Source organism: the organism of the source record quoted next, unplaced genomic scaffold (genome assembly GCF_019419815.1).
Source record: "Pyrus x bretschneideri cultivar Hongxiangsu unplaced genomic scaffold, Pyrus_bretschneideri_v1 Contig11, whole genome shotgun sequence".
In the NCBI taxonomy this organism is placed as follows: domain Eukaryota; kingdom Viridiplantae; phylum Streptophyta; class Magnoliopsida; order Rosales; family Rosaceae; genus Pyrus; species Pyrus x bretschneideri.
Window position 1 is genome coordinate 4,846,372 of NW_025999402.1, and position 19,470 is coordinate 4,865,841.

General features: G+C 36.1%; 2 protein-coding genes across 2 annotated transcripts; one reads left to right on the forward strand and one right to left on the reverse strand.

Moving 5' to 3' along the window:
- The first annotated feature begins 497 nt into the window (after nucleotides 1-497).
- LOC103938615 (MACPF domain-containing protein CAD1) lies at nucleotides 498-4,079 on the forward strand. The gene is made up of 7 exons (XM_009348639.3): nucleotides 498-789; nucleotides 1,483-1,721; nucleotides 1,807-2,002; nucleotides 2,104-2,181; nucleotides 2,461-2,644; nucleotides 2,757-2,920; nucleotides 3,224-4,079. Exons 1-7 carry the CDS (start codon nucleotides 532-534, stop codon nucleotides 3,839-3,841), a joined length of 1,737 nt encoding a protein of 578 aa, XP_009346914.2. The 5' UTR covers nucleotides 498-531; the 3' UTR covers nucleotides 3,842-4,079.
- A 370-nt stretch (nucleotides 4,080-4,449) lies between these two features.
- On the reverse strand, nucleotides 4,450-5,741 carry LOC103938614 (expansin-A4-like). Its single transcript, XM_009348638.3, has 3 exons — nucleotides 5,557-5,741; nucleotides 5,080-5,401; nucleotides 4,450-4,927 (listed from the first exon to the last, which is right to left on the reverse strand). The coding sequence occupies exons 1-3, from the start codon at nucleotides 5,696-5,698 to the stop codon at nucleotides 4,624-4,626; spliced, it is 768 nt and encodes a 255-aa protein (XP_009346913.1). The 5' UTR covers nucleotides 5,699-5,741; the 3' UTR covers nucleotides 4,450-4,623.
- Nucleotides 5,742-19,470: the final 13,729 nt, after the last annotated feature.

Sequence of the window (19,470 nt, forward strand, 5' to 3'; positions counted from 1 at the left end):
AGTAAGCGAAATTTACAGAGAGAGAAAGAGAGAACTGTAGAGAGAGAGACAGAGAGAGAGGGAGAATTGGAGAGAGAGAAGGGGTGGGAGAAGTACACACACAGAAAGAGAATGAGAAAGATTGGATAATCTTTCCATGGATTTTTGAGATCTAGAGGAAGGAGAAAGAGCTCCGGCTTGTTCGACATATCGAGTTCGAATCGAAGATTTTTCAGAGTCAAAGCAGCCGAAGAACACAGAGAGAGAGAGAGAGAGAGAGAGAGAGAGAGAGAGAGAAGTCAGCCGAAGAACAAGTCCCGAGCTTTCTCGGGAAAATGGTCGAACAGAGAAATCTCCAAAAACCAATTCAGAAAACGCCACGATTTCCCAATCCCCTGTGGGTTTCTGGGAAAGTTTCCAACTTGGTCCTTTGAATTGAGCTCCAGAACCCGAACAGGCAACTGGGTTTTGTGTTTCGAATTTGGGGTCGGGTTTTATCATCCGTGATCAGAAGAAGAGTGAGAGGGTTTTGGGGCAGTAGTGTGATGAGAAATGGGAGAAAATGCAGCAGCTTTGCACACAGCTGTGAACTCCGTACAGGCATTAGGAAGAGGTTTCGACGTGAACTTCGATACAAGGTTGCTATACTGTAAGGGAGCTGTGGGTACCAGGATTCTGGAGCTTGACGAGGAGTGCACCAGGGATATCTGCCTATATGATGAGATAGTTGTACCGGGTGTTTCGAGGGACATCAGGCATTCGCAGGAGGCCGGCGGCCGGCAGAGCTCTGGAGTCTGCAGCTTCCATGAGGTAATGCTTACGGTTTCATTGTATTATGGGATTGTTGTTTGATTGTGTACTTAGGTTGTTGTGTTTGCTATGAGGGTTTAGGTGGATGTTGTAAGAGTTTGTGAATTGGTTTTAGGTTGCAATTTTGCAAACATTTTACTATGATGTGACTGTAGGGAAAGCGGATACGTGTTTAAGTTATGAGATTGATGTTCTTGAGAAATATTTCGCAAATTTGAGTAAGAAATGATGGGTAGTTGCAGAAAGTTAAATGGAACTTCATAAATGTGTTTGTTTTTAGCGTCGGATGGGTTTAATGTAAAGGCATGGAAAATGGTCATCTCCATATGGCTCCGACTCCATGTTTTGTGTCCTGCCACGGTTCATGTGTGATAATAATGTTCATAAATTACTTCCCTCGATGCACTAGCTACAACGTGTTAAACCTTTTTAATAATGTAATGGACTAGGAAATAGCTGGGCGATTGAATGCTCAGCTTGTAGGTACTTGTATGAGCTAGTTTAGCAACCAAACAAGAGCAGCATCTTAGTGGTTTTGAGACATTGGTGATTGTGCTCAACAGCATTTATCTCTGTTGCATTTTTTAAGAGGCTGTGGCTTACTTTTAACACTGTGTGTGTGCTCGCGCGCGTGTGTGTGAGAGAGAGAACCCCAAAGTTATTTAATGTGATCCTCGTGGCAAATGGTTGCAGATGGTTGAGTATTTCAATCAAAAGTCTAACGCATCTGGCAGCTTTCCTCTTGGGAGTTTCAACTTTGCATTTAGCTTCACTGGTTCAAAACATATTGATGCTGCAGCCACGAAGACTCTTTGTGTGGATGGATTCTATATTCCACTTGCTAAGGTCCAACTTTTCAAATCCCCAATAGTGTTGCAAGAAAATGTTAAACAGGCTGTCCCGAGTAGTTGGGATCCAGCATCCTTGGCAAGGTATGATTATGTATAACTTCAGTAGAAATATAGTGATGAAATAGTTACAAATGTTTCCTAATAACTGGTCACTCTTTCTTGATAGCTTTATTGAAAATTTTGGAACGCATGTCATAACATCAGTAACAATTGGTGGGAAAGATGTAATTTACGTTAAACAACACCATTCATCTCCATTGTCTACCATGGAGATCAAAAACTATGTCCGGGACATTGGAACTCAAAGGTTCTCAGATACAGAAAGCAATGGAACTTCAGGTCAAATGAAATTCAATGATAAGGCTAGTTCCGCTTTGTTTCTTTTCCTTTTTATTACTTAATAGCCTCCGTCTTTACTTGAAATTTAATTTCTGAGTATCACTTTTTATATATATACATTCAGGGTGGTGATCCTGGTTTATTCAACAGTCAAGGGATATATCCTCAACCCACTAGTGCACCATATCTTGCTGGGAAAGAAGTATGTAACGCATTTATTATTTGTCTGCAGTATCTCTGATGCGCTTGATGGTTTATCATGAGAAACAAATTTAAAAAAAGTATATAGTTGCTTCTGTCTCTGAACCTCTATTTTCCTTACATATAATATAGTTTACCATTTCTTAAATACATAAGAAGTAGAGAGTAAACTCTCACCCAGCCCTTGATTTTGGCATACCTTTGAATTTAATCACCTTGCTACCGAGTTGTGTTAGTTCTAGATGTTATTTCTCACGAACTTAAATTATTGTTGATGCAGGATGTCACGGTCATTTTCAGAAGAAGGGGAGGAGACGACCTGGAACAAAACCACACCCAATGGGCAAGAACTGTCCGTTCCTCTCCAGATGTAATTGAGATGACATTTTTTCCTATAGCGGCCCTACTGGAAGAGATACCTGGAAAAGAGCACCTGACTCGAGCTATTGGTCTTTACCTTGAATGTACGACAAATGAAATTGTCATAGATCAATTAGAGTTTTCTTTTTCCTGTAGTGTGCTCTAGCGTCAGCAGTAAGGTAATCCTGATAAACGGTTTTGAAATTCTTCTTGTAGATAAGCCTCCAATAGAAGAGCTGAGATATTTCCTGGAGTTTCAAATTTCTCGAATTTGGGCTCCTGTATATGATAGAAATATTGGGCATCAAAGAAAGGAACCTGTTTGCCCATCCTTGCAATTCAGCATAATGGGGCAAAAGCTTTATGTCAGCCAAGAACAGGTACGTCTTTTTCCAGCAATCAATCTCTCTTCGCTGAGCTCTTCCATCCTTTAGGAGGCATATATCTGTCTTTGGACAGAATGAGACAAAAATTTGCTCCATTCTCTTTGGGCGGGGCCTGGATTGTATGAGACAGTGGGACATCACGTCCTTGAGATGTATAAATAGCCATTTCATTATTTTTTGTGATTTCGCAGTCTGAATTTGATTCATGTTTTGATAAAAAAACCTTAGTTGTCAAAATTACACATCCTTCTTGGTTATGTCATGTAATCCCCATCAATGAAATTTTACAATGTGCAGGTTACTGTTAAACGGAAGCCAGTCACAGGCCTACGGTTATATCTAGAAGGAAGCAAGCAGAATCGACTTTGTATCCATCTTCAACACTTAGCATCTCTTCCAAAGATCCTTCGACCATATTGGGACAGTGATGTGGCAATTGGTGCTCCCAAGTGGCAAGGACCTGAAGAGCAGGACAGCCGATGGTTTGAACCAGTAAAATGGAAAAACTTCTCTCATGTGAGCACTGCACCAATCGAGAACCCTGAAACCTTCATAGGGGATCTCTCTGGTGTCTACATAGTCACTGGTGCACAGCTCGGAGTGTGGGACTTTGGATCGAGAAATGTCTTGTACATGAAGCTGTCATATTCTAGGCTGCCAGGCTGCACCGTACGGAGATCCTTGTGGGATCATATGCCAAATGAAAAGTCAAAGAAAGCAACATCCATGGGCGACTCAAGTTCAGGTTCAAGAGAACATGTCGCTGCCAACAAGTTGGTGAAGGTTGTGGACATGTCTGAGATGAGCAAGGGGCCACGAGACCATCCTGGTCATTGGCTGGTTACCGGCGGAAAGCTTGGCGTGGAGAGAGGGAAAATTGTTTTAAGAGTGAAATATTCGTTACTAAGTTATTGAGTCGTTTATACATTTGCAAGATTGATGTGCACAGTGGTGGTTTTTTGTTAGGTGAGAGGTAGTGTCTTTGGTGTTCATCTTGCATGTAACCTTTGGCTGTGTGATGGACAAAAAGAGTGAGAAGAGGATTGTGTCTTTGGGTGGTTTTAGTGTGAGTAGCTGCTGCCTCTTGAGATGTGTTTGTAAGTAAAACGTTTGATATGTTAAGTTAATTTCGTGAAAGAAGCCACGTTTTAGATGCAATTATATCCCTCATTTACTAGGATCATAATTAATTGAATTGTTCCTTAAGGTGGAAAAGTTGTCCTCTTTCATATGTTTAGCAAAGCTTAACAAAAATAAACGAAAACATACACAAATGAATCTAGTTACAAAGGTTTGGAGAAAAAAAATTGAAGCTTGAGGGCTTTTGAGATGTCAATAAAGAAGCACTAAGTTGTGTTTGATGTTACATGTTTAGAACTGGTTCTATTTCTATTTATTTTCCAAATATACAGTTTATTGTCGGGTTTTCTCTCGTTTTATTGTCTATTGATAGTTTGTAACCAGTTTTTTTTGTATTTATTTTCTAATTATGTGCATTTACCAAAAACAATTAATGAGAGAGATATATAAACATAGTGGCATACTTAGCTGGATGTATAAAATTTGCATCTACATCATTGATGTGATATTATACTTTTACAAAATCAAAGATGATAACTGCAAAGCAGTTTTATGGATAATTAATTTATGAATATATAAGTCTATTTTTGTATCTGTAATTGTTCTCCAGAAATGATCTAAAACTGGCCACCTTCAAAAGTCTGTCCAAACTGCCAACCAGCCGGCACGACATTGTAGCTGGTGACGGTGCGTCCGTCGCTAGTGGTGACCTTGAAGGAGAGCCTCTGGCCATTGAGGTAGGAGTTGCTCTGCCAATTCTGGCCCCAGTTTCTTGACATGGGTAGCCACCCTGTCCTAGAACCCTTGATAGACACCGCACGGACGTCCCCTGCACCCCCAACATTTGTGATCAAAACCAAGTTGAAGTATGAGTGGCCATTGACGGTGAACCTTATGCCTCCTTTCTTCAGACATGGAACCCTGAACAAGAAAATTACAACTAATTAATCACTACAAATGTGTCTTTAAGCTATTACAATTTTCTCTCGTTAGTAGCAGGTCTGGTATGTTATGTTGTTAGACTGTCAATTAAATCCTTGATAAGTTGAATTCATCTTGTTTAGATATGTTACCTTCTAAAGAGTACTGGGACAATTCCACCACGATATTCAGCGATATGCAAGAAAGCAGGCTCAGCCAAATCAAAGTGTTGAAGAGGAGGGTTGCACCAGCCACCGTTGTCGTTAGACAAAGCATTATTAGGAGGACAGAAGTTGGTGGCTGTGACAGTGATGACACCGCCCGGGAGGCACCATTTGGGGTCACTCTGATGGTTGCATCTTAGTTGGTAACACGCTCCGCAACTCAAACCACTGTTGAAAAGAGCAGTGCTTAGAGCTGCGGTGCTAGTCCCGTACCCCTGGCTGTACAAGTTTCCATAACCACACGCACCTCCTACAAATAAGAGTAGACCCGAAATTTGAGTATATGAAAGGAAAACTATAACATCAAATGGTGAACAAAATTGGTGAGCGTAGCGGCTCTCATTTAGCATTTAGAAATGATTAACCGTAAGCACTATATAAAGAACATAATCACTTCAAGCTTACCCATTGTGCCAACAGCATCACTGCCACCATAAAATGTTGCATGACCAGTATGCCATCCGCCATCGGAGGCATGCGTGACTTGAAGACTTAAGTGGCATATGAAGAAGAGAAACTGCAGGATCTTCACTGCTTTCATAGCCATTGTTTGATCTTAATCAATTTGTGAGTGTCTGTGTGTTCGTGAATGAAAGGGTGGCTCGGCATATATAGTAAGGAAAAAGAGTAGCGAGTACCGTTCGAGCATTGAAAAATGAATAGTTGGGTGCGATTGTCACGTTGAGCTTGAGCCGAACTCAACAACCGTACTAAATGGTTTTTAATCACCTCATGACTGATTACTATTAATTTAATAATATATATATACGCATGTAAAATGTTATATGTTGGATTCTCCTTAATTTCTAATTCCAACTTAAAAACTAGAGATTTTTCAGTATAATTTCAATCTAACCTGTATTATATATAAAATATGCATTATTACTTTTTAGGTCAGTAACTTATTCAGTATTACGTTCACTCATATAACATCACATGATATTGAAATGGCCACAACTCAAAATATTTTGGAATCAAAACCCTAGTTCGCTACTCACTCAAGCACTCTTCTCTATGTCATTTTTCTTAATTATTTTAAATTTAACTTGGGAATTTAGTTTAATTTCCTCTAAACCGACAAACACATAACTAGTAATGTAAATTGTCAACCCCTAAATACAAAATTTTGATGATAATTTAGTTTAAACATAATTGTATTTTGTTTAGAGGAGGGGCAGTCTGAGAAAAATTTGAAGGATCACGAGGGAGTAGGAACAATAAAATAGGGTTGACCTAGAAATTACAGTGACGTGTACTAATTGTTGGAGGGTTGAATCACATGGAGGATTATATTATAGATTGATTGGTTGAGCTACTGGCCGTCCCAATAAGGAGTCTTGTTAGGGAGATGATGATGTGGCAGTAGAAGTTGAGACAAGGTTGGAACTTAGAAGCACATCCCAAATTATAGTTTCCAAAACCAAAAAATTCTATTTATTAATATGATGAAACAAATATAGGTTATGCAAGTTAGTTAAGATAGTGTGAACGGTTCGCAATCAAGTTCAAGTTTACTATTTTGCATATTAGAGTAGTTTAAATGGTCAATCTGGTCAATCTTAGTTTACTAAGTTTCTTGGTTTTCAACATTTGATCCATCAAGTTTTTTTCGTCCTAAAGTAGTAGCTGAAGTCAAAATTTTGGGACAGTTTAAGGTTGCTGTTAAGTCAACCGTTAACTAGTGGCGTGGCGCCTAGGTGGATAATGACCAAGTGTCACGTGCCAATATAGGGCTCATGTAGATATTAAAAATTTTTAAATTATATAAGAATTTAAAATTTAAAAAAAAAAAAACCTAACAATTAAAAGTAAAAAATAAAAATAAAAAAAAAACTAAAACCCTAAAATTTATGCTTTTAATTTTAAATTTGAAATTGTTTTTTAATTTTTTAATATCCACGCGGCTTAGATTGATATGTGGCACCCAGTCATTGTCCACATAGATGTCACGCCACAGGTTAATTGCTAACTTAACAACAACCTTAACGGATGTATGAAACCGTCCCAATATTTTGACTTCAAGTACCACTCTCAATTGAATAAAAAAAAATTAAAAAAAAAAAAAAACGTTAATGTACCAAATGTTGAAAATTAAGAAATTTAAAAATAGTAAACTGAAATTAACCCTTAAATATATGTCCTAATTAACATGTGTGCATGTTCATTGTTTCACTCGAAGTAACGTAAAGATGATGAAAATGAGGAAGGTCCTACATCTAGCAGGTAAACCAATGTTTTCATTGGAAAGAGATCCTCTTCAGATCTCTTCTACCAAGGCCACCGGATTAAGTGATCTGGACTCTTGAAATTTAATCCAACGCCTAAAAACAGGGGTCCCTTTAAAGGTTATAATAATTTTAACCGTTGAATCAAATTTCAAAAGCTCAGATCACTTGATTCAGTGGTCTTGGTGGAAGAGATCCAAGAGGATCTCTTTCGTTTTCATTAGCATTATGTTAGGGTAGCCCACGCCAGGTCAGCAATTATACATCTCATAAAAGTTCTTCATAAGCACACACTCACTCCATGCATGCACCTTTGAAGGGCGCTTTAAGTCTTTATGATCGTACATAGGGCATCCCTCACCCTCCAAATTAAGGTCACACATGCATGCTACAGAAAACAACTAAAAATAACTGTAAAATATTGCACGTGCTAGGTCAAGGAAATCCAACGGTGGAAAAAGATTACCCAAGTGTTCAATTCTTTCTCTGCGTATAGATTGCAAGTCACCGGAGAATATGTGATGGTTCAATCTTTCTAATTTCCTTTATCTTTCTATATGTAAGTATAGTTGTCTTTGTTTTTACATTTTAGGATTTATATATCTTCAGGGGCAGATTCATTCACATACTCTGGTGATCCCGAGACCACTCCAGGAGTTCGAAGGAGCGCTTGTGAGGACCTCCATGATCACCCAACGGTCTGGGCAGGTGATGGAAGAGAGAATACCACCAGAGCTGTGTAGATATTGTGCAATAGAAGATTTAGAACAAGAAGAATGATTTAATTTTAGATGAGGAGGAACACAGAAAAGACAACCATAGTTTTGCTATTCTTGGACCTTGGTTCCAACAAAGAAGATTTTCTCTCTATTTTCCTTGTGACCAACTCTTCATGTAGTACTCAACCAATACTTTTTATACCATATATTTGACACCATTATTATTTTTTTCTAAAATTCACTTTTCTGAAAAATATTTCGTAAAATATGACGAGCTCATAGTCACCTGAACTTTCATCTCATACAATCAAATTCACTAAAATACTAAAGCAAAAATTGTGATGTTTTTGTATGTTATATGTTAACAACGTAATTAAAATAATAAACCCAAATTCTCAATACAACTATATTTTTTTTACTAAGTGTAAATAGGCACTCATTTATATGATAATAAATAAATTTACTTAAACCTGACTAGTCCGTCTAGGCTTCTGCCTAGCCCCATCTAGGTACATAGGTTCTAGACACTAACCTAATACCCAACTAGCACCTAGCGTACCTTGATTAGTCACCACCCAAATGCTAGAAATATGTCAATCACAAAATCAAGGCCCAGTTTGAAAGCCAATACCCATAAAACACTAGCCTAATCCCTTATACATGTAGTACACTAAGGGTGCCTTTGTTCCACCAAACTATTTCGGTTTAGATTAGTTTTAGGGATTAAGCTGGACTGACTTAAACTAGACTAAGCTAGATTGATTTAGTGAAATGTTTGAGTGTAGTGTCGAACTAAGAAGCAGAATAATTAATAAACTCTAAAATTATATTATTTAATTCATATTCTTTTTAATAATTTTTTTATAAATTATCATATTATACTATTATACTATTTAATCTATATCTTTTTTAATACTTAATTATTTTTGACAACCCGTCCCTACTTTTATGATTTTATTAATTTTAAAAGAGTGAATGGACGAAAATGCCATTGAGGCGAGATTGTTGACCTTCGTTGACCGTCAATTTGTGAAACAAACAGGCTGTATTTTACCGTATTTTTGAAGTACTCAACGGTACGAACCCGTGGGTGTAAATGGACCTTAATTCCGAGTTAGAAGGAGAAGTTACGAGCCTCAAAAGTAGTGAAACCTTTTATACATGTGGACTTACTATTAGTAGTAAGTCTCTATAATTAGTCAGCCAAATTAGGAAGTTTCCATTTGAGGAAACTAACCCAAAAGCCCAGAAACCCCAACCCAATTCGCGGCCCAATTGACCCCCGCAACCTCCCATTTTCCAACGCCGATTCCGGCCAACTCCCGTGGATTTTTTCAACACCACCACCAGCATCTTGAATCTCTCACTCCCCTCTACAAAACACAACCAAGAACCACCTTGATTAACCACCGTACATGGCAGTGCGAGGCCACAAAACCCGATGAAAACCAATGGTGCTCCGACCACCCTTTTCCTTTTTTCGGTGAATCGGAAAAGCGATGGCCGATACCACCACTTGGATTTTGTAGCCCATCATCCCAGGAGTAAATCTCGACCAGTTTTGACCCTTTTGGACCACCGTAGGCGACGAATTGACGCCAGGAAACTTTAGGCACCCGTCGGATTTATCGGAAAATTGATCATCTTCCGTCCACTTTTGGACTTCATGTCAGCTATAAATTTGTTCCTCTTGTTGAGCTCTATCTTCCTGTAAATTTTGGTAGAATTTGGAGTTAGTAAAAAAAGTGAGTTTCCGATAGCCGGAAACCACCACGCGTTGCGGTGCTTAGCCAGCGGGTGGACGCTGCCTTTTGAAGTTAAATTCAATATTCTTTCAATTTGATAACCGTTTGATATAGTTCGGTAGTTTGAACCTAGTATGGAATACTACGCCACTGACCATTTTATGATTGACGATCCGACCGTTAAATCATACCAAACCTTAATATGTTATAGTACATAATATTTGAGGACCATAGGAATTGGCGGATTGGGAATCCGACGTATAGATCTTCCCAAATTGAATTTCTAAGTTTGTAAAACAAACGTTGATAACAACCTAATTCTAGAATTGGTAGAGATCCGACCGTTGGATCGTAAAGAAGTTTTAGTATGTTGTTCTAGAAGCATTGTGTGGACTATGGGAAGTTATGGATCTGAAATCTATGGGCGGAAGTTCCAGGTTGACTTGTATAGGGTTGTGGACCTCACCTTTGATAGAGACTTGACTTTTGGACACTATGCTACGAATTGATCTCAAATATTAAAATCAGTATTACTAGAGACTATATAGGGCTTAGTGGGCCTATATTGATTAGTGAGTTATCCTAGATATATACTAGCAGAGAGCACACACTTTGTGTGTGTGAACAATTTCTGTTAATAAGTGCATATATTTTTTTTACTATTACATAATTACTGTTTTGTCCTCCTTATGTAAATATTGTGTATCAAAAGTGAGGGTAAAATTAGAAAAATAAGTAGATGATTGTCATTTTCTAAAAGAAAAAGAGTAAAATAGGGATATCATTGTCATTTTGTCAAAAGGTACAAAATTACTATTTTACCTTTGTCAATAATGTGTATAAAAATAAAGGCAAAATTGGAAAAAAATGGAAAAAAAAAAGTTGATAATGAGGGTTCTCTTAATAGAATATATATATATATATAGATTGTTGACTTTAGGGTTCACTGTTGACTTTTTGTAAAATTTGACAGAGACCCTCCTTAGCGTATTTTGATGCGCTGATTCCGAATCCGCCGTCTGTTTTTCGAAATTCAATCATTTTAAGATAGTTCCTTTATTAACTGTATTTTGTACGAAAACGCATAATTTCATTAGCACGTTATATTTACCTAAATGGTTTCGTTTCTAGGCGAAATGCGTCGCAAGGACTCTTGATGCTACAAGGCGGGTTCGACTCGACGACATGATCTGTGAGTGGGTCTTTTCTTTATATATATATATACAGGGAAGTGTTATTAGCACTTCAAAAATCTCATTCTATACTCCTCGTAAGTGTATTTTTCTTTTCAAATATAGAAAGTTTGGAGTGTAGAATGAGATTTTTGGAGTGCCAATAACAATTCCCTGTATATATTAATTAGTTTCCATATATACAAGCATTAATAGATTCTTTATGCGATTGCCATGATTAAATTAATCTATAGTATCATTAAGAGAACCCTCCTTGTCAACTTTTTGCCATGTTTTCCTATTTTGCCCTCACTTTTGATACACAATACTTACATAAGGAGGAAAAAATAGTAATTTTGTATCTTTTGCCCCTTTTTATTCTTATTTTGCCCTCACTTTTGATACATAATACTTACATACGGAGGGCAAAATAGTAATTTTGTATTTTTTGATAAAATGACAATCATATCCCTACTTTTTCTATTTTAACCTCACTTTTGATACACAATATTTACATAAGGAGGACAAAACAGTAATTATGTAATATTAAGATAAAATATGCACTTATTAAGAGAAATTGTCTCACCATCATTTTTTCATACTCTTTTTAAAATTTTAAAAGCTAATCACACTCCTTAATAAAAAAATAAAAAATAAAATGAAATTTTTCACACACACAGAGTATGTGCTCATCGGCTAGTATTTATAAGAAATACCTTAGTGTTGGGAAATGATGAAATAATCCTACGGGATGCACAGGTAAGCTTACTATAAAGAGATGCCTTAATTATATTTACGGTCATGAATAGTATGATATTGATTAGAATTGTTGAATGGATGTGGCATGACTATATTAATGTTATATGCTCATCGTTTGCTGCACTGGTGTTGGTACTCGCCTGGGCTAGGGCTAGGGCCAGTCTTTCATGTGTATGTGCACCTCACACCATACGCTTACTTTGAATCCATTGTAGGTGTCAGTCCTGTCGTACAAGTTGTTGTAGGCAACTCCAACTCGAATGTGTTATGCATAACGTCAGACTTAACGTGATTGTAGTACTAGAGCGTATATTATTATTACATCCAGTCCTGTTCATGTCAGAATACCTCTGCATGAACTTGTGTGTCAGCATGTGTCGATGAGCACCCGATATGATATGTTGCTTATGTGAGATTTTGTGATTGTGGATGTCATGCCCTTATTACGAGATATTTGTGCCGTAATGAATTCTTGAGATTTTGCAGGCTACGGTAAGTATTTTCTTACTATAAATAGTATGTATAATTTGAAAACTATACTAGTTTTACAACGAAGGGTTATTATGTTTTCGAAAAGGTTTTTACAAATATTTGTTTCTAGGTCCACTCACCCTTGTTTTTCGCCCCTCCAGGTTTTATAGCTGAGCTTACATGTCAACGAGGATTCTTGGCAAATCTTGGTGTAGACGATTACCTTCGATGGTATAATTCTCAACCTATCTTGCTGTAATGTACTTATACTCCAACATCACGTGTGAAATAGGTTCATTTCCGCTTTTAGCGCACTCTATTACTTAGGCACTTTTAGGTTTAAGTTTATGCACATTTTCCACACCACTACACTTTATGGCTTCGTCACCTTCCAGGTGTCGGCCAACACAGCTCGATTCGGAGTCCAAGTGGACATTCCAGGTCGGGATGTGTCATTATTAGTTTTATCTTCTTATTTTTGGTTTCTAGAGTCCTCTTCATCTCTCCCTTTTTCTCTCCCTATTTTTCTTTGACCTACTCTAGAAGCTGGAGAGCTCCATAATGCACGGCAGACAAATCCATCTAATCCTATTTGAATTCCAGACCGAATCCATTTGGAAGAAAAAACCCACAAGATGAAGACAAAAGCAAAAATGGGCAGGGCAGTGTATAACCACCCCCTCCCCATCTAAATATTGTAAGGCTTCGTTTAGTAAGCCAGATGGAATAGGTTGTGACCAATTAAAATGGACTTGAATCCAGTATGTTGCTTGTTATGTCAAAATGGGAGATGGTCAAAACTGAATATGATGAGTTTTGAATTCACAATAGAGTGAGTTATCTAACATTTCCTTATACATAAGTTACAAGTCTCTGCCAATCCAATCAGATTTTTAAGGCTCAATCTCATGCAGCTACACGAAATCAGTCCTAAAATTGCGTGGCATGGGGCCACGGTAACAATAAAGCGGAAAGAGGGAAGTTGGAAGTTGGAACTAGGAGGCATAAAATTCTATACATTCACCTAAACCCTAATTAAGAGATATGGGCCATCTATAATTGGATTGTTAAATAATATTGGTCATGAAGTTTTTGCACTGAAATGAACCCAATACTCAATATTGTTCCACTCTATGACATTGGGCCGTCTTGGGCTTCAGTTCTCATATTGAGACGCTTCGGGCCAAATTGGGCCTCAATTCGCAATTATTTCAAAACAAAACCGACGGTGAATGAAAGCCCCCCAGTGGGGTCCACCCTCTGGTTGCCGGTGAATCATTAGGATTTAATTTATGGGCGGTCGGGCAAAAGTACCATTCCACTGAGTTGACGACAGGTGCCACTTCCGTCCTTCTATTCTTACACTTGAAAAGACGAAGGCCTCCATATTATGCCGACGCGTGTCGATATTTACAAGTGATACCGACACTCCTTTAAGTACCGCTCACCATAAATTGTTTTTTCAATTTTTTTTTTTTTAACAAACAATAGTACAAGCACTAAAGTAGTGAGAGAGTACACTATGCCTTATAATGTCGTAATAGGACTAGCCATAATAATGTGCTTTTAATTCGCGTCTCTAGCGATAACTGAACATAAAATTTCTTATTTACAAGCAGTGATGGAGCCAGAATTTTGTAATAATAGGATCATGACAAATAAGCTTTTCACAAGAAAAAAAATTAATGAATTAACCTACTTATAAGTATAAATACATGTCACTTAATAATAATATATAACGTTATTCATTTTCACTTATAAGTGAAATTTCTTAGATTCAAATCTCATAAATGACAAGTTCACAACCAATTCATTCCTCTACTCTTTAGTATAAATATATAGTTGTATTAAAAAAATTACAAAATATATGTGGTTGGTTGCCATGAGTCTTAGAAGAGTGTCAGAAGGCTCACATTGTATATCTTACGTTACAATTGCTTAATTATTAGGATCAATTCAATCCATTGAAAAGAAAACTAAAACTCCATCATTGTTACGATTACTAGGGTATGATGATAATGTAAATTGTGATTAAATTCAAGTACTTAATAAGAAGATAGTTGCTGAAATAATTAATGTGAGGCGTAATAAGTGAGTTTTGTAATATTCTAATTGATAAGCAAAAGATGAACATATGTAGTGCATAAACAGATCAAACAATGATCAGCCCACATGAATTAGAAGTAAAATTCATATCTCCAGTCCAATTGATGAAGCCAAATTTCAATTGGATGGTATGAAAAATATATAACACCGCTCCACCTACACCATCCAAATTGGTCTTCTTTGAACTAATTATGAGGTCAAGACAACAAAATACAAGGAGAAGCACTGGGTTATTGGGGTTGTGAGTATACATTGCTATCAGTGTAGCTCTGCTACTGCTTACAAGTTTAGAGAAATGTCACTATACGATTGTATTAAGTACTCCATCAACTTTAAATTTTGACATATGCCCACTAATATAACTCTAATTAAATCGTATTTTTTTAATTCTTTTTATATCTTCAATCCCACATTTAAAACAATTATAAATATAAAAAAATATGCAATTTTTTTTTAACAAACGACATCATCTATACTAAGGGGGTGAAGAAGTGGGCTAAGCCTCATAATTGACTAGCAATAATGTGGTTCAAAAAAAAAATACAGTTAAATTTAATGTTTTCACTCTCTCATTATAGCCTTGACCCCTTTGCCCAATGAATCATCAAATTACGAGTTCAGAGAAATGTCACAATACGGTTGTACTAAGTGCTTCATCAACTTTAAATTTTGACATATGCCCACTAATATAACCCTAATTAAATCGTTTTTTTTAATTCTTTTTATATCTTCAACCCCACATTTAAAACAATTATAAATATAAAAAAATATGCTGTTTTTTAACAAATGATAGAGTTAAGTCTCACAATGGGCTAGTAATAATGTGATTCATAAAAAAAAAATTACAGTTAAATTTAATGTTCTCTCTCTCTCTCTCTCTCTCTACTCTCATTATAGCCTTGTCCCCTTTGCCCGACAAATCATCAAATTACGAGTTCAGAGAAATATCACTATACGGTTGTACTAAGTGCTCCATCAACTTTAAATTTTGACATATGCCTACTAATATAACCCTAATTAAATCGTTTTTTTTTAAAATTCTTTTTATATCTTCAATCCCAGTTTTAAAACAATTATAAATATTACAAAAAATGTGCAATTTTTTTTTAACAAATGATATCATCTACACTAAGAGAGTGTAGGAGTGGGCTAAGCCTCACAATGAGCTAGCAATAATATTAGTGACACATCATTTTGTTTACAGATTTAGTTTAAAATTTTGGTCATTCTAGTATTATCCAATATATATAATAGCTATTCTTCGCCAAATTCCAGTTTGCAAAGCTGCAAAAACTCCATGGAAAACTTCTCCACTAAACCCAAGATCTAAATTTGTGATCGAAAATTAAAACAACTTTGAACCTGTAGGCAGAAATTTTTGATGTAATAGTTAGTAGTACGTGAAGTTTCTAGTTAACATGTAACGATCAGGAAAGAAGGAATATTGATATATTGTGTGCAAAAACTGTATTATTTTTTTAATCAATAAAAAAGAACTAGTTTGTGGCTTGCTAAGACAGCCTACTTTTTCAGGAGCCGAGAAAACTTACAGAGGCATTTTAACCTCAATCTGTCCACCATCGTACGAGTCACCAACATCATGTGAAATACAAGCCTAAAATTTTATTTTGGTTAATTTTGGAGAGAAGGCGAGAGAACGGAAGACTTAATGCCCACCACCATGCAAAACAAGAAAACTTAACCAATATGACCAGGCTCTAAAGCCTATGTGAATACAAAAGGGAATGTAAGGGAGGTTAATTTATAATAAAATCTTGTAAACTAAATAACGAGGAAGTTGATGATTAAATAATTACTTAAATATTAATTAACGTACTTATTTCTATAAGTAACACATTATTTAATTTATAAAATTAGTCTACAAATTTAATCCACCTAACATTATTTGATACAAAACCCTAGTTTCTCCAAATATAGATAATGAAGATGAAGGTACATGAGCGTGGACCACAACCCATTCTTGCCTTTCGGTGTAGGCATGGCCAGTGATGGCACGATGTCAATGTGGGACCCGGGTTCTCTGCCGTCCCATTTTCTATACACTTTCAACTTTTTATATTTTGTGTAGTTACGGTTAAGTTACGTCAATATTTTATATTGAACTTTTTGTCTTATTATTTTTATAAAAAAATTAATATAACATGTTGACGTGACTTAACCGTAACTACACAAATATAAGAAGATAAAAATGTATGAAAAATGGAAGGGTAGAGAAGCCAGATCCGTCATTGTGGTCGATCGGCTCACATATGAAAGGGCTTGGCACACTAACCCGTACTACATTATACAAGATTGAAATATTGGTAATGGTGAGGAATACATATTTTTTAGCTTTATACATATTTATTTAACTATATTTATTGTTTTTATTTGAGTTATTCAATTTAATGGTAAAAAAATAAAAATAAGTGTGTTAAAAGCTAAAATGAGTAGAACAATACTTAGCTTCTAACCACGAATTAGTGGTCCAATAGTAAATGATTGATTACGAGGTTTTCTAAACTAAAAATTGAAGGTCTTGGGTTCAAAACCCGTTACTGGTGTAGAAGCCAGATTTGTGACTAGATGAAAATTGAAATACCTCTGTGAGTCCCCGACCTCCCGAAGGGATGGATAAGGCTTGCCACCAGTTGTTCATTTGAAAAAAATAAAAAATTAAAAAAATAACCCTTGGCTTCTCAAGATTGAGGAGAAGTTTTTACCAAATTTACTAAGTAGCCAATTTTTATTTGTAACAATATTGCATATTTTTGAACTTACTGACAATTATTATTATGTGAAGACAAGTTTCTTAAGACAAGATCTAGAAAAATTATAACTTTTACAATGTGGAGTTTATTCTTATATTATATGTAACTAACCCAAATTGGGATCAGAAATTTTTTTATGATTATATGTAAATTCGATTTTCGCTAAAAGTGAATTTGAACCATATTATTATAGCTAACTCATTGTGAGACCCACTCTTCCATCCTTTTATTGTAAATAATGTTGTTTGTGCAAAACAAAAAAAAAAAAAATATATATATATATATATATATATATATAACTTAAATAAATCCAGAATAATAAATCTCATGACCAATAACTCCAGCAGCACAAGCTAAAGGTTAAAGATGATTATTGACGAATAAAGTATTCACCTTCCAATCCTGTTGAGTTGGAAAGGGTAAAATTCATCATCGACTTTCAATTTGGACTATATTTAAGATAAACATTCATTTCTTACTTCATCATTGAATCTAATGCGTCATCGATTCAATTCTATCTTAAACACTTTAGAGGTTATGAAATGAAATTTAGTTGTTAGACCTTGGTTATTAGATCATTGACCAAGAATTTAACAGTTCTATACACGGAGGCTACTAAGAAATCTCTTCTTCAAAGTATGGTTCAACAGTGAATTTCATTGGCAAATAGCTTTAAAATTGAAAACTTGCTCGGATTTACAATAAATTAGATTCTCATCCCTCATTTTGCTATTTCATTGATTAAAACCTTATTCATTTTCAATTGTCGATCAAGATCCTTGGGTATTAATAACATCATTAATTATTTCAATAATACAATATTTTTTATTTTTAAATATATTCCTTTAGTGTTAAAAATGTTACAATTAGTATATTTATATTTATGGCTAAATTTTTTTATCGTATTTTTATTTTTAGTTTGTATCCATTTTTAATTTGCAAACCTTTTTAAATTTGTACCAATTTTCGTTTTCAATTTTAACCCATTTATTAATTTCTTTTTGTGCCCATATTTTTTGAAGTTTTATTTGTATTTGTGCCCATGTGTTTACTGTCATGTGACATTGTATAATTAATCAATGATAGAAAAATTACATATAGTGTAACATCCCACATCGTCCAAGGGAGTGGATCCTGTAAACCTTATATGTATATTTCCATCTTCACCTAGTACGAGGCCTTTTGGGAGCTAACTGGCTTCGGGTTCCATCGGAACTCTAAAGTTAAGCGAGTTCACGCGAGAACAATCCCATGATGGGTGACCCACTGGGAAGTTTTCGTGTGAGTTCCCAGAAACAAACCGTGAGGGTGTGGTAGGGGCCCAAAACGGACGATATAGTGCTACAGTGGAGTCAAGTCCGGGTTGTGGTGGGGGTCCGGGTCGGGATGTGACATATAGTATATTTATGTTTTATGGCTAAATTTTGTATCATATATTTATATTTTTAGTTTGTACCCACTTTTAATTTGCAACCTTTTTTTAAATTTGTAGTATTTTCTTTTTAGTTTTAATTTATACCCATGTATTAATTTTTTTTTACGCCCATATTTTTAAAATTTTCATTTGTACTCATAATTTTTAAATCTTTTATTTGTACCCTAATTTATTTATAATGTACCTGTGACATCCCGTCCTGAAAATATCGAAAACTCACGTGTGAAATGACTATTTTGCCCTTAGTTCGTTTCTTTTACGTTTAGTGGTTGTTTTGTGTGGTGTTGGCATGTGTTGGGCCACACACACACGCACACACACACTGTCACTCTCCCAGATTCCCTGTCCCTTTCCCTGTCTCTCTCTCCCGAGTCCTCTTTCCTTCCTCTTCCTTTTGAAAACGTACGGACACACACACAAGTATACTAATCACCCACAGATCGAGGGAACCAAGACCACCTTCGAGCTCGTGAGGCTGAGAGGAGTCCAGTTGTACCATTTTCAGGTAAGAAAATCACCGTTTTCACGTCGATTTCACGAAGTTAGTTTGGGGTACTATTCATGCAAACGTAAATACTCAATTTTTAAGGAAAATGGAGCTCGTAGGTAGCTTGGTGAGGTCCCCAGGAGTCTCGGAGTAGCTCGTTTGAAGAATTTGGACGTCAGGATCACCGTGTTCGAAGTTGGCCGGTTTTGGTTAGTGTGGACAGGTAAGATTTCGTAAATTTTAGCCCTTAAAAGTGGTATATCGTGATTCTCCTAGGTCTAAGCTTCATTTTGGTAGTAATTTCATGAAAATTGGACAAAAAATGAGTGAGATATGAACGTTTGAAGTTTTCGCGATTTTCCGACGCCGACGACGTCACCCGAGTCTCGCCGGGGAAGAAGACGGAATATTCCGTCAAGTTTGACGGAA

What these genes read in the sequence shown, in the direction of transcription:
- LOC103938615 (XM_009348639.3), top strand. Translation starts at nt 532, where the DNA reads ATGGGAGAAAATGCAGCAGCTTTGCACACAGCTGTGAACTCCGTACAG. An exon ending in CATATCTTGCTGGGAAAGAA is followed by an intron (nt 2,182 to 2,460) that starts GTATGTAACGCA and finishes TTGTTGATGCAG; the next exon opens with GATGTCACGGTCATTTTCAG. An exon ending in TATTGGTCTTTACCTTGAAT is followed by an intron (nt 2,645 to 2,756) that starts GTACGACAAATG and finishes TTCTTCTTGTAG; the next exon opens with ATAAGCCTCCAATAGAAGAG.
- LOC103938614 (XM_009348638.3), bottom strand. Translation starts at nt 5,698, where the DNA reads ATGGCTATGAAAGCAGTGAAGATCCTGCAGTTTCTCTTCTTCATATGC. An exon ending in TGATGCTGTTGGCACAATGG is followed by an intron (nt 5,402 to 5,556) that starts GTAAGCTTGAAG and finishes TCTTATTTGTAG; the next exon opens with GAGGTGCGTGTGGTTATGGA. An exon ending in GTCCCAGTACTCTTTAGAAG is followed by an intron (nt 4,928 to 5,079) that starts GTAACATATCTA and finishes TTTCTTGTTCAG; the next exon opens with GGTTCCATGTCTGAAGAAAG.